Source organism: Ambystoma mexicanum, chromosome 6p, assembly GCF_040938575.1.
Source record: "Ambystoma mexicanum isolate Mex_15411 chromosome 6p, UKY_AmexF1_1, whole genome shotgun sequence".
Lineage (NCBI taxonomy): Eukaryota > Metazoa > Chordata > Amphibia > Caudata > Ambystomatidae > Ambystoma > Ambystoma mexicanum.
In genome coordinates, this window is record NC_090935.1 from 650,875,363 (window position 1) to 650,894,907 (window position 19,545).

The 19,545-nt window shown below is 44.3% G+C and overlaps 1 protein-coding gene across 1 annotated transcript in view; it reads left to right on the top strand.

Moving 5' to 3' along the window:
- Positions 1–19,545, top strand: part of MRPS27 (mitochondrial ribosomal protein S27) — an 874,008-nt gene that overhangs the window by 637,032 nt on the left and 217,431 nt on the right. The window contains exon 7 of the mRNA XM_069627511.1: positions 4,009–4,124. Coding sequence (XP_069483612.1) covers positions 4,009–4,124 — 116 coding nt within the window. The remainder of the gene's footprint in view (positions 1–4,008; positions 4,125–19,545) is intronic.

Genomic DNA, 19,545 nt, shown 5'->3' on the forward strand with positions numbered 1-19,545 from the left:
GCTCGGCCTTTTATCCGTATGGCGGAAGTGTAATGGAAGTCAGATGTGTGTGATGGTCTGTAATTGCCTGACTGTTGTATTGGGACACATCAGGTATACGGCTCGGTTGTTAGTCAGTTTTCTCTCATAGCGGGCTATCTGTGAGAAAGTGTTCATGTTGTAAAAGGGGGTGGGTTTAATTCCTAAATATCCTACCTGATAGGATGGGTAAAGGTGTTAGTGAAGGGGATACTGCATCTCACCATCCGGTGTCCCGCTCCCCCTCCCTGAAGACCCCTCATCCATGTGATCGTCCTACACCACCCAGACCAGAGTGAGCAGACTAGACAATCCGGTGTCCCGCTCCCCCTCCCTGAAGACCCCTCATCCATGTGATCGTCCTACACCACCCAGACCAGAGTGAGCAGACTAGACAATCTGGAACAGCCAACTTCAACTATGAAATAAAAAGGGAATACCGACTTTGTATTGAAACTAATCCTCCAAGGAGGAACCGCGAAAGCAAGTACCCACATATAATGAAGACAGAGAATGGGATGCCACAAACGAAGCTGGGGGATCTGAAACTGTCCCAAAGCAGAAGGACCAAAAGGGAAGCTTTTGCGAATTGAAGCTCCAAGTGTCCCTGAAGCCTGTACAGCACAGGCAGAAGAGACTGCGCTGCCAGGGAGAGGGTGGAGGTTGCAGAGCCGCCACAGTCCGAAGGAAGTCCACGAGACCTGCAGAAGTCCCCAAGCTGATGGTAAGCGCCCGGGAGTAGTCATAGCCCATCCATGCGGACCGTGCTCTAATGTACGCAGGTTGCTGGACAGGTGCTGGGGACCAGAGAGGGCAGTGGCAAGATAAAAGCTGCACAAGAATCCGACAATGGAGGGTCTGGGACCCTGAAAGCTGTGGTGAAGCATGATATGTTTTACAAAAGGGTAGTATTTGGCAGGAGTTTAAACCAAATCTATCAAGGAGGAGGAGAAAAACAGAAATATAAAGGGGAATCGTGAGTCTGGGACCCACACCCACAAGAGAGAAAACGATAATCATTGATCTTCATAGTCACAGTACCTGGCAGGATAGTGAACCAGATTGGCTGTGTGAGAAAGGCCATGGGAAGGGAGACCTTCTCCATGGCGCTGTGAACATTGTGAAAAGCCAAGAGAAGGGAGACCTTCTCTTGTCAGTGCAAAGGGCTGGAAGAGAATCAGTGGAAGGGAGTCATACCCCTTGGTATGTTTGTGAGCATTGTGAGAAACCAAGAGAGGGGAGTCGTCCTCTCTTCATTGGTAGAAGCTTAAGAGAGAACCAGCGGAAGGGAGTCCTATCCCCTGGTGTGTTTGTGGACACTGTGAGAAGGGGGGGTATTTTCTTTGTGTTTTCAGAAGCCTAAGAAGACGATGGGAACTAAGCCATTTCCCCTGGTATTTATGAATGTTGTAAAGTGCCTAAGGAAGACTAAGAGAAGGGAACCATTCTCTTGGTAACAAGGTTTACACAACTTGGAACTTGGGTTGAAGTGTGTTTTTTCCTAAGAGGAGAATTACAACCAGGTAAAAGGCGACATTTCCCCTACTTGTGGTCTGTGTTCGTCCAGAAGAAGGGAGTAATTCTTCTGGACTCAGAAGAGACTGATCCAGTTTAGTTAATTTATAGGTGTAAGGGATAGAAGTAGGATTTGGACACAGGACGGTAGATGTTAAATTTATGGACATTGTGACAGCTCCTTAGTTTTTGTTGAGGTAGGGAAACCCTTCTGATTTGGGGATAGTCGGATTTCCTTCTTTCATTTTTCAATATGTGTAGCCATCAACATGCCACCTTTGTGTCGATCTTACTTTTGCACCCTTACAGAAGGCTCACAATGCATTGTAGGTAATAAGTTGTATCCAAGTGTAAAGACTTCTTCAAGCATTAATGGGAACAAAGATGCATTTTGTGAGTTGTGTAATATTAAATGTGTGTAACCAATAATACAATGAGGTGGACACACTCCTTAGTTAAAAAATAATGATGTGCTGCATAAATGTACTGAACAATTTTTAGAATGTTAAAGGGTGCAAGGGAGAAAAAAAACGACTGACACCAGAAGTTGTTGAGCTAATTGCGAGAGAGTGAAAAGTGTCCACAGTTGAAGGACACTCCCGTCCCCTGCACACACTTGTACTGGTAATAAGCAGCCAGTAATTGGGTAAATTCACCATATAGTTCAATCTACTATGGATGCTAGTTATCAAGAATGTTTTCTTCTTTTCAGATTCACAACACATTTACAAGAACATTTTTTTGGTTTTAATACAATCATGTATACAAAGGTTAGGTTAAGGCAGGAGGATTGTGGCAGCTTTCACCTGCCACGTTCCCTTGGTTATTGGCCCTCTTTGTTCCGTATTTGTGAATGCGTGGAAGCTGCAGCTGTCCGTGTTTGGACACCAAGATGGAAGTTTTGGCGGACCTCTCCTTTGCTTGTCAGCTGCCTGGAGTTTTCTTGGTGCCTGGTCTTTTGGGGGTTTCCCTCCTTCCATCACCCTGGAGTCTCCTGTACTGAATATTGTCCCCTCTTTTACCACAGTCGGGTAGTATGTTTCTCTCGGGCATCATTGATGAGCTTGCTCTGGCAGCAGTGGGATATGATCCATATCCTCAACTAAAGGGGACTGGAGGAGCTCCCTTTATGGGGCCCAGGAGGGATCTTCCCTGACAAGAGCAAATGGTGACTCCAGACTTTGGCCAAGGGAGGACTGGTTGGACTGTCAGAGATCCTCCCCGTCCTCCCATTACCACCTACAAAGGTTGCACCAGGCAGCAGTTCCTTGCTCTTGTCCTGCCCCCCCATGTTCCCTGGTCTCCCCCTTTGGCTCTTCCCAAGTAACTTTGCTGAAATCCTCCTACAAAAGGACCGTGTTTCACTTTATCTGTGCTTCAGATTGCAGCCCCTGCTGAACCATTGCTGAAACTGTTTCCTGTATCCAGATACAGGAGGTTTTATTGAGCTGGCACTATTGTGGGCGTGATATGTGGAAATCTGAAATTGTAGTGCTCTCTGTACTCTATCTGAATGCTATGATTAATTACTTTATATCTTTCTAACACTGAAAATATCCACAAATATGTTGGTCAAGTATGTCACATAATTTTCCATTTAACGAGATGATGGCAGGTGCAGTGGTTTTATTTGGATTTTAATGGTCCACTAATCAAAGTTGATATATCTAAAGCAAAGTGAGGCCCCTCAACAATGGCTTAGACCATTTCCAGAATGGTCTGCGTGCTGCAGCATCCATTATTGCCTCTAATGCCAGGGCATTTCGTCCAGTATGCTAATGATTATTACCTTTGTGCAGTGAAAAAGGCTCAGCACAGGTCGCATGTGGCACGGGAAAGAGAATTAACAAATTAGTCTCTTTTCCATGTACCTGTGATGGTGATGGTGGTGATGTAGATGGACACGTTATAAATGTCATGTCATATATCAAGTGGAGGGTGGTATAGCAGCTATCTGTGTGCTCGAAACGCAGGCCTTTATTGATGGTTCTGCATGAGTTCTGATAAACTGTTTGGCTGCACCCCATGAACCAGGTGCTAATTGTTTATAACATCAACAAAGGAATACATGCAGCAGAGACTATGCAAAGCCTATTGCACATAAAACATTGAAGGACTGACCAGTTTCTGCCCTGAGGAGTTCATGCCCATCACTAAGAGCACTTGACTGGTTATGCATTAAGGTGGACGAATTTAGAAGCCATAAGTGCAGCCGGCCTGTATTTTGTATATTGACTACCACACATTTTGTTTTCTAGCAGTGGTTTTACTTACTATTCAAATATTTCTTTGATGCAAAGGTTTGTTGGATTCATTTTAATGCATCTGGCATACAAGTAGTATTTTAGACTACATCTGTTTCTTTGTTTTGTTTATTAAGAGTCGTGTTTGTTGTCTGAAACTGTTATATTTGGAATGCAGTCTGATTACGGCTTAATTGAATATTTCATTTATTTTTCTTTTGTTTCCTGACAGATGCTGTTTCAGTGGTGACTGAAATCATGTTTCAGGAAAGTTTTGATGAGGTTTCTACACAGCTTCTCTCTTTCTATGCATTGTACAATTACCTAGCAACTAAGCCAGACCTTAAGGTAAGTCTAAGTAGCCTTATACATGTCAGTTATTACAATCTATATTGCTCCCTTTGATATTCCAAATAAAACATTTCCCCTGAAGAGTTAGATGGAATTTAAATGCATGTGGGCATAATGAGTAATGGCTGGCTTAGGTTGCCAACTGTGTAGACTGTCTTTTCACACAAGTTTAACTTCTTTGCCACATGGCCTTGTGTGAGAAACCTGAAGCTATTCTCCCAAGTAAACCCCTGAGAATCCCTTATTCAGGTGGCCAGAGACGGGCTGGCTCTCTCAGATCCCAACCCTGGGGGTGGACGAGCGAGGGAGAACACCTTGGTAGGGGAGCCCAGGGTTGTTATGTTATGTTACTTGCCATTTATATAGCACCTTATGTGTCACTGGTATGATCTCAAAGTGCTGGTAGGTTGAACGCCCATGGGAACCGTAGTTCAAGTCAATAGAGAGAGAAAGAGTCATAAGGTGCGTGTGTGCACCGGATATGTGTGCATCCGGTGTGGCAGTTGCATGATAGCTGCTTCTTAACGGTAGGTGTAGTGGCTGGGAGGTCAGGTATATGTGGTCATTCTGGAGGGATGACACCCAGACTGATTTGTGGCTGCGTTAGACCTGAGGAGACGCTTAAGCTAGCGGTGTGTGCTCAGCTTGCTGTGTTTAATTAGGATGAGTATGTGGCGGGTGTAGTATGAGAACAGCTATACCGAATGTGTCATAGTATCGTTGTGTTCTAGTTGAGTGTTGGTGTATAGGAGAGAGTAAGCTTGGTAGTGTAATATGGTGGTTATCAGTTAGGCGCTTGAGATTGAGCACTCCATCTGTACCCTCTATTCTATCTGTTTTGTTTACTCTGTCCGTTCATTCCACTTCGTCGGTTCATCCATTTCGTCTGTTGCATCCATCTGGATATCAGTAAGGCATTTAAGATCGAGCACTCCATCTGTGCCATCTATTCTATCCATTTTATTTACTCTGTCCATTCGTTCTCACCTTCCTCACTGAAGCTGATAACTGAAAAGCAATAGATAGCTGCTGGCAGCAGCGACAGATAGAATAATTCATGCATGTGCTCATGCACAAACAAAACTAAACAAGCTGGAAGTGAGAAACTTCTACTGATGAGATAACACTTGCCAATGCATGCTTGAGCGGCCTCAGTCTTGTGAGAATGCTTAGTGGAGTCTGGGCGCTCAAAGAGCTAAAGTAGCCCTTACTCAGTGTCCCTGAGGGCCAGCACTAGGCAAGTGCATCTGAACTTTGCCTCATGCTCATGGGTCCCCACGCAGAAGCTGGCCCTCTTCCTCAACTACATCTACAGAAATCTCTACTACTGCTGCCTCTGACCTCTCAGAACCTATGCAGATTGGGGCAGCATGTAGACCGTTATTATTATTTTTTTTTTAATCTCTATTTGTAATTTGGAAAAGGTAACACAAACAAAGTCATAACATCAGAGGTGTACATTTGAATAATACAATATATACAGTATCCAAGCATCTAAATACAGCGGTAATAATAACTACAAATTCAATCCTTATCTTACAATAACAAGCCTCTATATCCCAGCAATGGTTTAAGACAACTAACAACATCGAACAATACATCACTGACAGACTTCAACACACTGCAAATTAGAAGGGGTACCTGTTTTAACGTCCCTAGTTCTACAGGTCAATCAATGTGAAAATACAAAGGGGCTCGAACTAGTAGACAAAGATAAGGATGACGGAATGCACAAGTGATTTTTTAACTTGGTTTTAATTCCCAAGATTTTTTATTTTTTATTTAATGTATTCAAGCAAAGAAGCTATGTCTAAAAAACATATTAAACAATTCCTATGACACTATGGCCCATTCACTTTTCCATTTGTTCACATTCATGCTATTCTCATCAATCTCTCATTCCACAATTCATTCTTTGAAAAAATGGTCTGTATATAAAAAACAGTTCAACATCTGTTATATCTCCATGTGATTATGATTCATTGTAAACCATCCCCACAAATTTGAGGTATCACAACAGTCTGTGTTCTTTTGTTCCCACAGATTCACGTCGACACGTGTTTCAGTTGCTCTCTGCAAGCATCACCATTATTACTCTCTCTGTACGGCAACCTTCTTCAGGACAAAACAACCCATTTTTCAGGCACATATATTGGCATGGGTCACACCATCTCCTATCCACTGGAATCAGGAGGGGCAGGATATAGTATTCAGTTTCAGTACATCTTGGTTGGAACCTCGAGGGTGATTGTCCTCTGATTCAATAATGGAAACAGCCACGATTTACAATGTTGATTCGTTTTTGAGCACTTTTTTTGGTGGAGAAAGTAGCTTCTAATACCAAACATTGTAAATCAATTGTGGCCAAGCCAGAAAAAAGTTTATTTGACGTTACCTCAGTCTCTTATCTCGGATACATACGCTTCGAACAAGGTGTTGCAATTGACCCTCGGAAAGTCACCGTTATCCTCAAGTGGAGAGCGCCATCTTCTTTCAACGAAGTTCAATGTTTTTTTCGAATTGTCAAATTTTTATCACAGGTTTATTTCTGGATTCTCTAGACATGTTTAGCCCTTGACCTATCTACTAAAGAAACATCAGAAGTTCGAATGGAATGATAGCACACAAAACGCCTTTGAGTCCTTGAAAGAGGCTTTTACCTTGGCACCCATCATGGCTGAACCTGATACCACCAAATCATTAATCCTGGAGTCTGACGCTTCTGACAAAGCTCTGGGAGCCGTTCTAAAACCAGTACAATCAGACCCAGCGGTGCATCCTATCTTGCTCTCCTCAAAAACCCTATTGGATTCCAACAAGAACAATACCGTCCTAGACACGAACTTCTAGCCATTAAACTGGCATGTACCGAGTTGTCATCTATTGTTGGGAGCATCTCAAGCAATTGGATCAGAATGGACCATTGCAATCTGCAAATGTTGCAATAATTTGACTGCAAAAACAGCAGACGGGACAGGTCAGCTCACTTCTTCTCGCAGTACAACTTCTTTATGACGTACACTCCTGGATCTAAGAACCTACTCGTCTACGTGCTTTCCAGATGGGGCATGGATTCCTTTGATAATACAACGACTCTTGAAAAGCTGTTGCCTCGCACATCCTTTGTAATGGTCACAGATAATTTCCTACACAGGATGAAGAATGCATTGAAAACGACGCCTCCTAGTTCCACTTTTCTCCAGAAGTGGAATTTGAGTCATCGTGATGGATTGTACTTTTATGGTAATTGTCTCTATACACCTCAAGTTACTCCACAAAAGGAACTTAAAACTCAGTGCCATGACTCAGCGTTTGCCGGTCATCAAGCCACGTGCAACTACAGATCTACTAAGTCATCAGTTCTAGTGGCCTCATCTCAAAGAAGATGTACAAATGAGCTAGATATTTCTGCGGGATATATTTCGCTTACATGGTCTACCCAACACTATTATTTCTGACAAGGGTCCACAGTACATCTCCATGTACTCGACCCAATTATGTACCACTCTGGGAATACGAAAACTGTTGTCTTCATGGTTATCAACCAGAAACAAATGGACAGAAAGAATGAATGAACCAGAAACTTGAACAGTACTTACGATGCTTCGTTTCCACAGCACAGGATGTTTGGTCAACTCCTTCTTATAGCAGAATTTTCCTACAACAGCACTCTACGCTCCTCCGTTGGAACAAGTCCATTCTATTGTACCAATGGACTGCATCCCAAATGGTTACCTGTGTTTGACTTCACTGAATCCTCTGTTCGCACAGTGGATGAATTACTTACTGCTCAAAATCCAAGACACACATTGACAGGCAGTACAAAACCTATCTGAGTCCCACATTGCTACCTAAAGATATGTTGACACCAAGGGTACCCCCCTCTTCTCAGTACAGTGTTGGAGACTAGGTCTGGCTAGCTACCAAATGCCTACCAGCTAGTTTACAACCTATGACTTTTCTCCTCACTATTTTGGTACGTTCCAGATTACTGGGGTTGTTAACCATGTTGTTTATCGACTGTCTGCCTGCTTCTTGGAAACGCATACATCCGGTCTTTCACCCCTCCCTTCTCAAGCCATACAAACCTGCTGGTTCTTTACGAGAATGCCGATCACAACCATCACCTGTGTTTATTCATTATCAACTGGAGTATGAAGTGGAACAAATATGCGACTCCTGCATCTACAGAAGACATCTACAGTACCTCGTGGAATGGAAGGTGTATGCTCCCTGCGACAGGGCTTGGGAAGATGGCAAATATGTCCATGCTCCTCTTAGTTCGCCGTTATCATTTGCTGAATCCCAGCAAACCTGGCCCCACTGGACCTAGAAGGGGGCATGATGTTACGATGCAGCAACGCTGGTCTTTTCTTTCACGGTGGAGACGCCGCAGTACCCTTCCAAGATGGCGCCTTTCCGCATCCATCATTGCCACATCCAATATGGCACCTGCGTTTCGGGAGACTTGTCTTGACGTCACAAACCCAGAACTGCTGATTCCTTTGTACTTCCATAAAGACGCCGGCTGAACGGTAAGCCTCGCATCGCAACTACTTCCTTCCCAGTCTTGCTGAGACAGTCTGTTTCTCTGTTCCTGTTTGTTCCTTGACTTCTCTGCTTCCTGCTTGCTTTTGCCTAGTCTCCTTCAACTCTCTGTTCTCTTCTATACAGTTCTTCCCAGAACTCCTGATCCAGCTTCCTCTTAGACTTTGTCTTTGGCTGTTGATTTTTGCATCATCTTAAAATGCTGCCTCCTTGAACCACCATCTACTGAATTGCTGCCTCATGGGTTTTTCTCCATTGAGTCTTCCTTCGCTTTGGGGCTTGCCCTTCGAAGCTGCCACCTGGTTTTTCTGTTATTCCTGAGAGTAGAGTCGCTGCCAAAAGGACATACCTTATCTCCACCCCATCAGATCCATCAAGAGAGATAAAGTAAGGCATAAATATGACATTTCTGACACGCAAAGCATGTAATTGGCTTAATAGCGGTCAGGCTTTGAGGCTCCCACAGTGTCATGATGAACCTGGGCATGTTGAAGCCTTACCAAGGAAACACTGTCTGAGAGGGACCATTTATAAAGCATACTGTGTAACTTAATTGCTTGTTGGCGCTGATCATTACTGACGAGAAAGTGCTGGAGGAGCGAGCACCAAAAGCTGATCCAGGGGACAGGGGCATTTTAAGAAGAGATGTACATCTCTTATCGGAACATTCCTGCCTATGAATTTCAGGTAACGTGGTCCACTGTTTAGGTCCTTAGGCCAAAAAGCGGTGGCCTCCACGTGACGTGGAACAGCGTTTAGGAATACTAAGGAGGCCCCTTTTTGATCTTGGTGTGCAACCACGGTTGTAACCTGGAGGTATGCAGGTGCATGTCGCCATCCACACTTGTGGATAAGACATAGTGTGTTGAAGAGAATGCGGTTCTCAACACCAATCCAGTGACGTCATCTCCTCCCAGCCTTAAGATGATCACAATTTTTTAAGACCTAATGTGTCTTAAAGCTGCATTCTGAGTGACTTGAAGTTTGTTTAAGGAGGCGTAAGAACGTTTTGCGACAGATTTTCAGTAATCTTGTTTGGGAGTTTAATCTTGGGTACCACAACTACTGCTCTGAATTTGAGTTTGAGGACTGTCATCTGAAAAAAACAGTTCTTCTTGGTTTTGAAGGATATGATGAAGAGCCCTCTGAATCCAAAAGGACTCTTAAGGATCTAACAGGAGCAGTTGATCTACTAACTCCTTTCGGAAAACTCAGTAGTTGAAGTTCTGGTATAAGGTGTTCAGTGATCCTACAAGGGCCAAAAATAAGAATTTCTGTGTTCGACTCATTCAGTTGTAATCCGTTTTTGCACATCCAATCTTGGATGGCACTGTGGCAGAATTTAAGATGGTCAAGTTGCTGTTTAGTTTAAAGATGGGTTGTGTATAATTTGCATGTAATTAATATGCCATGTTGTAGACATGGATGATATTAAAAAGGGGGCAAAAATAGAGGTTAATAACTAAGGACGAGATGGAGGAGCCCTGAGAGTAATATGACAAGATCCTGGGAGAGCTCTTGAAATAGTGAAGGAGTAAATGGATGTGAGTTTAATCCCTGAATAATCCGAAGAAGATTCCCTAAGCGATAGCAATATAGCTGAGGTCTCTGTGAAGTTTAGTCCCTTTGTCATAATTTATGCAGAATCTGGAGATTTCCTCACAATCATCTAGTTTTCTCATCAAGGCCGGAACAGAGGATGTATAGTTTTTAAAATCTAAGAGAACATCATCTCCTTAAAGTGTTATTTTATGCAAGTACCCATCATATTTTAGGTCGCAAATATTGTCATGAGAACTAATTTTCTATGCAAAGTGCTCCATTGAAAGGGCACAACTAAATGGGGGAAAGAGGAAAACTGGCTTGTACCCCTAAAGATCTGGATCTAACTTTAATTTTAGTGAATGGCAACTGAAACAGTGCCCAGCTCCAAAAGCTTGCAAACTTTCTCTAAAAAAAAAAAAAACCTTCAATCGACTTGGTCAAAAGCCTGGTTGGCATCTAGTGCAAGTATAGAAAAGGCCTTGTCGGACTGGTTGAATAAGAGCAATTGTCTTCCATATATTATCATGGGCACTGTATTCCACGAGAAAGCCTGTCTGGTGATTTTGTTTATTAATTAGTGGAGGACCCGCATTATTCGAGATGCCAGGAGCAATCATGCGATAAGCCCTTTATCCCAACTCTTCTTTCCAGGTTTTCAGAGAACTGTATTTGTCGATTCTTCCATGATATGGGAAACTAAACCTGTTTCCTGAAAAGAGTTGAACAACTTCACCATAGGATATACAAGTTGGGGTTTGAAGGTTTTATTAAAGTGTTGGGGTGGGGAAAGCCATCATCTTCTGGCTTTTTCACTGAGGTGATGGCTTTCCCAACTCGACACTTTTATAAAAAAAAAAAAAAAAAAAACTTAAAAATCCTATGGTGAAGTTTTTCAACTTTTTTTCAGGAATCAGATTCAGTTTCCCATATCATGGAAGAATAGACAAATACCAATTTTCCATCTCTGGCCTTAACTGGGTGTACGTCTCGAGGGCTTTATTTAATCTATTGTATGTGCTTCTTCCCAAGTCTGGACCCCCTTTTCAAGTTGGACCCTTTATATTCTCTCTAGCGTTCACATAAGCGGTGGCCTGACTAATGCATTCTAAACAGCCTTAAAAGTGTTCCATATGATATATCATCCCTAGTGTGATATTTTTCAGTAAAAAAGCTGACAATGGCTTTGCAAACATCATGCTGAACTGCTGGGTTATGAGCAGAACATCTTTCAGGAGCCATGGGGATTAAGATGGCGCTGCTAGGCAATCTGTTCTTTAGGAAGCTAGTACGTAGTATCCCCCAATTTCCCAGCTACCCTAAAAGACCTGCAGGTAGAGGGTACAATGGGGAGAGTTGTGGCTTAGAGCTTGTGGGGTGAGAGGTAAAGACGAGTTGAAGGGCTCCGACCCCTCACTCCCCCAAAACAGCAGAGGCATTCCATGAAACGGGCTGGATGGCCTGTCGGGCAGGTCAGACATAGGAAACGGACAAGAAGACATGATTCAAAATTCGAAATGTTATTAAAGGAAACAATGCCTCACCTATCCGAGCAAATTTGATGATTTTCCTTAAGCTTCAAAAGAAAATGACAAGCTAGTGCTTCTCGGGATGTCTTAGAAAAACCTCACCTACCCTAGAATCTGACACTCCCACTAATAACTAAGGAAACATAAACGTAGCCTAGCACAGCATTACTTTTCCCTTGTTTTGCTTCTATTAGCTGGTTCCTGACCCCCACTCAATTGTGTCTTTGGTTCTCTCTTTTGCTTTCAGACCTCTGCTGATACAATTCAGATAAGTCCTTATTCTCTGAGAGCCTCTGAGAGATGGACATTAGACTTCTGGCCGCTATCGCTGGGTCCGTTGCCAGTCCCGGTGAGGGTAGGAGGAACCTGGGTGTTAAAATATTGTCTACTTTGGCTATGGAGAGCCAAATCAATGTAGTTTGTGGACTAGGCTTCCTTAAACGGACACTTCTCAAGAAAATCCTTCATTTCATTCCTGAGGACCTTCCTGCTCAGGTGGTTGCAGCCTTTCTTAATGGCAGTATTGATTTCTGCAATGCCATCTATCTTGCTCTGCCTGCTTATCGAATTCAACGTTTGCAGGTTCTGCAGAACACATCAGTTCGTTTGGTCAGAGGTATTCCCTACAGCCACCACGTTACAGCAGCTCATTGATCTCTGCATTGGTTACCTATTTCTGCACGAGTCACGTTAAATGCTCTGTGCATTATTCATTGAGCCTTGAATGGGAAGGGCTGCCTGTCTATCGTGAATAAATTGCAGCGCTATTGCCCGACACGCCTGCTTAGATCCACAGGCGCACCTTTACTGAAGGTACCCAGATACCGCAAAGAAAGAGTAGGAGGTAGAGCTTTCTCCACTGCTGGTCTAAAACTTTGGAACACTCTTCCAGTAGCCTTACGGCGCTGTTCAAGCGCAAACCAAAAACCCATCTGTTTATCTAATTGATGTCTCCCTTCCAGTAACTGTGTTGCACCATGATGCTTTTGGTGATAGTGCGCAATACAAATACCTGATTGATCCTTTTTCTGTTTCTTGAAAAGGTGACTCCAACACACAAATGTCCTTGTCAGTTCAAAGAGTTTGATCCTTAATTGGAGTAAATAGTCCTGTAAACTGGCAACTTGTTTAGTACAACAGACTCTTGACTTATGTTTAGAATCTGTTTCTTGTTCACCCCTCCATGGTGTTTTCTCTCCTTGGTGATTGTATATCATAGATCGGCATGTGTCTTCTGGCTCTTCAGCCTGACTCAGCTTGGAACAGTTCTAGCCATCCTGGGGCTACCTGGTTTCTCACCCCTGCGTGGGTGATCGGGCCTATCTGTCATGATGCCCGCTCCCGGGGAGCCGGTTCAAGCCCTGCGTCTCCGAAAGCGGACATCCAGTCCCCAAGGAAGGACCCAGCAACCCCATATAGGGGCCCTTTGGACAGTGTCCTGGCGCCTATGGCGCCAGGCTCATAAAAGACATCAGTCCTGCCGCCATAGGCGCCAGGCTCATTATGGAAGTGCTTGGGTGCACTTACCTGATGCAGACCATGCTGCAGGATCCCGGCCTCCTTGAGGCCTGAAAGGAACTACTTTACCTGTGGGACTAATTTACCATCCGGGCGTGGTCAGGGAAGGATACATACCTGATTGGAGGAAGGATACATACCTGGAACTTCTTCCAAGGCTATTTAAACCCCACCCGAACAGCCACACGTGCTTCGCGTTGTTCTGCATCTAGCAGCTGGACGCTCACCGTGTCTGCTCCTGCATCCTGACTTCTGCCACGCCTGCCAGCATCCTGGATCACCTGCAAAAGAAGAGAAGAGGAGAACAGAAGAAGGAAAAGTCCTTACCTGCTAAATCCGCATCCCGGAGACATCTCGCCGACAATCCTGAAAAGGAAGACTTTTATTTAAAAGCTCATTGCGTCGATCGCCGCAGCGCCGCATTCCACTCACCTTTACAGGGAGCCTCCATGTTCAGCAGCGATCATCCGGATTCGCAGTCACGCCCCAGCGCCTAGGGAGAAAAAGACCAGAACAAAAGGTGAGAGAGAGAAGGGAATAAGGAAAGCTAATTCTCCATGTTAAGACTTACCTGTTGATTCATTCCCTCTTCATTTCGGGTCCGCGCCTCATCCTGGCATTTCCGGACCCTGGCCCCTAAGGGGAAAAAAAAGACATCAGCGTTAATGAGCGAATGAAAAGACATTACCAAAAAACGCTCATTAAAGACTTACCTGATTTCTACAAGGATTTCACCTCTCATCTCGGGTCGGTGCCTGTTCCCCGGCATTCCGTACCCCGGCCCCTATGGGGAAAAAGACACTAGCATTAGTACATTAATGCATGGACACAAGGGGAACCTCTTATCAAAAAACTTACCTGGAAGCCAAGCAAGTTTGGTTCTCACCAATCCGAAAATCCAGTGAAGTAACTGGATACCAACGCGCCCCTGCATCAGAAGCAGGATGGAGAGCTCGTCCTTCCAGACCCTAAGAAGGATACTTCTGCGAGCCAGACAAGCCAGATTTGGGGGCCCGGTCCAGTCCGTCTTCCGAACCCTGCGCATCACCTTTGAAGAGGTCACAGCAGCGCGAACCACGCCAGCGCCTCCGTGGGAGTCAGGTGAGCGTTACACTATCGGGCCGTCCGGGTTTTGTATCACTCACCCCCTCGTCTGGTATCTTGTGGCTCAGCCTGTCTTGGGCTATTTTGCATCTCAGGCCTTATGGGTTTTGTTTAGTTCCCAAGCCCTCCTGGGGTATCTTATTGCTCACCCTGGCTTAGGCTAAAAAGCTGGATTTTCTATTTTTGCCACCCCTTCATGGGGTATTTTCAGTGCCTCACCACCCTCCACCCACTCCTCTCTCTCAGCCATGTACCTGGTTCTCGTGGGCGCTGCTCGTCGGGGGACGGGGCTTCTCCGATTGCTGCAGAACTGCAATGCTGATGCGTTCCTGGCTGAGTCATCCGCTTCAGGTTCTCCTGTCTGCGGCCGACACAATTTCGTCATTGGAGCTGCTGAACACCGATATGCTGCATCTGCGGCGGCTCCGTCTCTCGCTTTCTCAGCGATCCTAAGCTTCTCAGGCTCTCTGCCTTCCTGGACTCGGCAGCGTTCTGTGCACTTTGGGTTTCCTCAGCCCACACCATACTGTCTGCATGATCCTGCCTCCAGGCTTGGTCCTCTCCTCTACGCCAGGCTTCCAATTTGCACCCTCGGGCTCTCCACTCTCTCCCTCTCCCTCTCTTTCTGCTTCTCTCTCTCTCCTCTCTCGCTCTCTCGCTATGTCCTTCTCTCTAGCTCTCTCGCTCTCCTTCTCTCTCGCTCTCTCCTTCTCTCTTGCACTCCTTCTCTCTCTCCTTCTCTCGCTCTCTCGCTCTCTCCTTCTCTCTCTCCCCTTCTCTCTCTCCCTTCCAGTGGGCCTTAAGAGAGTAGACACCATTGACTCGACGCTTCTTTTATGGATTTTAACAGATTGGATTCAGAAAGCAAGCCATTCAATGTTAAAGGGCCCTGCAAATTATTTTCCCGTTCAATTCCCATATAACAAACACACACTTGGGATTCTGCTTTTAAAGGAGATGTAGTTAAATCTTTACCTGGGGGATTCCTTGTCCCCTAATGGAGGGGGTCTTCCCCAGTGAAATCCTGCTTGCCCTCTCCCCTAGGACAGTCAAGGCCTTACCTCCCTAGTCCCAAAAGAGGGTGGTTGCCCTTTGAGGAGAAGGGACCAATTCCCTGTATTTGTCACATCTGTCATAGACCATTATGGGAGAATGATCTGAAAGGACCCTATAGCCTAATATTGACCCTATCAACAATGGAAACGTGAGTAAAGTGGACATCCGTGCGATGATAGAATTGCCATGCTTCCACTAAGCATTGTTCTCCAGGGAGCTTCGCCATTGCAATAGCATTTGTGAAATCTGTTGCTGTGTGAGTCAGGGACTTATACTATATTGAATCATGGACAGAATTAAAATGTCCATCTACTACTTTAATATAAACTTCAAAGAAGGTGGCTATCTTGGGCAGTACGTCGGAGGAAAAAAACATTCTCCTTGTCCTTTGTGCCTTAAACTGATGTAAGTGGAACTTGGTGCCCAAATAGTAGCCCCATTACCATCAAAAATCTCCCAATCAAATGCCTAGAAACATTTTGCATGGAAAAAGGATCGCTTGAGCTAAGAGTATAGATCTTTCTCCTTTTTGCTACCTAAGGCGAATAACTGAAAGGGAATCTGTTGGCCATGTAGGCGGGGTTTATCTCAAAACATAGGCGTGTCTCCAAGGGCATGGCGAACCCTACACACAGGGCCTGTAAATGAGACAGAATACCTCTACATTTCACTGTTCAATATAAAGCCGAAACATTCTGGGTAATTATAGCAATGCACGCCATTCCTTGAATTTGAACCCTCAGCTCCAGTGTGGTTAGGCTGTGACACTATAGCATGAAAATGGCAGCATTGAGCGGTATAAATCACAATAACATAACTAAATTAAGAGTAGGTGATTTACATTTTGAAACCTGGTTACTTTTTGTCCCATATACCATTCCAATTAACTATGGGTGAACTGTCCAAAAATTACTTGCCTTTCCAACAGTCTCAATAGTAACAAGTTGAAACTCACACATAATCCTTCGGCGCCTCCCAGCCAAGCCTTGCCATCTCAGATGGAACCCTTCCACGCCCCCCGCCACCCAGTTAAAATAAAGCAATAGGTATGAAAACCATGTGATTAAAACATTGTTTCCTTCTGTCCCTTAAATTAAGCCGAAGAAATGTTCAAACCTTTACAGGGGTCTCCCTAGAAGGGGTTAATCGCAACCCCATGGTGGCAAGCACCCAACCACTAGACCTACTCATTTCCAAAATGTACAAGCTCATAACATAGTAAGGATATTATTTGTCACATGACGAATTAATGTCAGCATACAAGATACAAAATGCAGTGCCATTGAAGCATCCCCTCTCTCTGCAATAGGAGTAGTTCGGGTGTTGGTGATCCTATCTTCCCTTGAACTGGACTTATCCCTGCAAAGCTTCTCCAGTCGATGATTTGTCCATGTCTGTGTCCATCCTTGATAATCCATATCCGGATCCAGCATCTTCATTTAACTGGATGAGATTTCTCTGCTGCCCTGATTGGTCTAGGTGAAGAAGAGTTTCAGCATATTTCAAATTGGCTATAGACCAAGAGTGATCATTGTAGAAAAACCAGGCATGCATGGAAAACCCCAGCAATATTTAATTTCATAGTCTTGCAGTTACCTTCCGGAGGGCTCTGCATTTGGGAAGTGTTATTGGTGCAAGGTCCTGTAAAAGTTTCGTACTAGCGTTTCTAACCTGAATTTCGGGCAGTTTCCTAATATCTACCACAACTTGTCCCTTGATATTGTAAAAATACATCGGAGATTAAACCTGGGATTCTGCTGGAAGAAAGAGTGAACCCTGTGATTCCTGTCCAAAATCATTTCTGCAGCGTCCTGAAGAGAAAGGATGCTTCAAAGCAGATCTTGAATGACGCTTTCCAGTTGCGCATCTTAGACATTTTTGGCACTCCCGCGCCTTTCTGATTCACCTAGATTGATTCTCGTTGTCCTCATGTTTGGATTGTAAAAATGCACATAGCTCTTCCAAAGTGTCCACCTAATTGGGCAATGCAAAGATGTTTAGTCTCTCGGCCTCTAGTGCCTTCTTGTCAAGGGATGGATGGTACCTTCTGGGATAATTCAGCTACATTTCCCTTAATCTATTTTTTGATTTCTTGCATGAGGTCCACTTTGGAAACTGGCACACATCCATCATTGATTCATCTTGAGGTGATAAGTTCGATTGCGCAGTCATCCGCACCTTTTTACATTTATCTTGGGCCAACATCATAGTAACAATGTTGCTGCTCTTAAGCCCTTGAGTTTGTTTTGCCACTGCAGTATAGATTGGTAAGCTTCAAAATGCCACCCAAGGATAACTTTCTGGACAAAAGCAGAAGGGGTTGACATAGCAGTTATACCTTTCATATGTAGGGCAAATAATGTTAAAAAAAGGAAGAGTAGCTGATGTCTGAGGTGATCAGGCTTTCATGTGTTAGATTAATCTATGACCATACCTGTTCAAGAATTGTCTGTTAAAAGCCTTCTGTTTAATCATCCGGTTGCAGGATCAAGCATTAGTGGGGCTGCACCACTGCACTTTTCATGCTCTACACTCAAGATTATGTCCTTTAAAACAATGGTTGGTGAACATTGCTGCACATCTCATCTGTGCCACATCAAATTCCTCTCTCGTCGTATGTGTATTGCATGGAGAAATCTTGTAAAACTCTGTGGCCGAGATTCTTGCCAATGGCTGCTGCTCTTTGGCTTGGAGGACCACCCCAGGCTGTTCCCATCTGATTTCTTTTGCAGCCCTATTCTATCTGAGGACCCAGAGACAGCCCCTCAAAGTGTGATCTTAATGATATTAGGAGGTCCCCAAGCTCGCCACATGGCTGTTCACTTCAGCCTTCTGCTGCCAACCGCTTCATTACCAAAGCATGTTTTTGAGGGCAGAAAGAACTGCTGGTATCTCCCACAAGGACGAACAATTACTCTTTTTGAAGCTCCACTATTGGCTACCCATTTTAAGAGTATTTGCATTATTTATCACAACCAGAAGTACAGGAGCCTGATGAAGAACCCCCTTTCTGTAAGTTCACCCGCAACTGTAAATCCTTTCTGATTCTGGTGGGTACATGGTTTAGATTCTCATACTATTGTGAACTCAGTCACCAAGATAGCAGAAGATGCCTTGAAAGAGCTACATCTGTAACCTTGCCCAAAGGGCCATGATGATGATGGAAACTGCCTAAAAGCTCAACGAAAAATAATGTATCAATGGTTAGGATTAAGGACCTCTGTGGACCCAACCAATGCCAGGCTCAAACCAAATCCCACGTAATTAACACAGTGGCTCCCTAGACTCTGAGCAATTCTTTGGAGAGGCTTAAAAGAGACAGAAAAGTCAGGCATGATGTCTCAAATTGTTTGCCCCTTCATTTGGAAGAAAGGTGACTCCTTCTGAAGTCTTGAATCTTACCACTATGTAAATCCTTGGAGTACGGAATGTTGTTTAAGAGAAGACTTCTTCCAATGGATGAGAAAACTGTGAGCTTCAGCAGATAGCATTTTTTCTCATGTTTCCCCCTGTTTTTTCCAGAGAGGAAGTGAATCGAGTCAGTCGCACCGGTATTGATGGGCAGAAATGCCCCTATTATGAAGGACTACAATTAAAACAGCTAACATCTTCATGAAAACCCTCTGAGTGGGTTTCAGTTCAAGGGGCAGAGCTCCAAACTGAATATGTAGCTGGTCCACACCAAACTGTGGGACGTTTTGATGCCTGTTGATAGGTGGTATGTGGTGCTTGGCATCCTCGGTATCTGTGAACATGAGGTATTCAAGTGGTTGAATGAAATGGAAGATCTTTTGCAGGTTCACGATCATGAAGTAAAAAGACTCTATCAAATGATTGCCCTCCAGTAGATTGATTTTTTTTTTTTAACGAAAACCTCTTGGTACATTTGGCACTAAGAAGACATGAGAATAAACTCCTAGACCCTGACCTTCCAGTGGACCGGGATGTAGGTCCTTTTAGAGAGTACAACCTCGGTAGACTTCTGCAGAGAAAACAAACCTTATTGCGTCCTTTGGTCGGCAGTGAGCTTTACACCTCAATCTATGGAGGAGGAGGTAACAGACCTAGAGTTTAAACTTGAGACACAATGTTCAGTATCCAAATATCATATTTGGAATAGG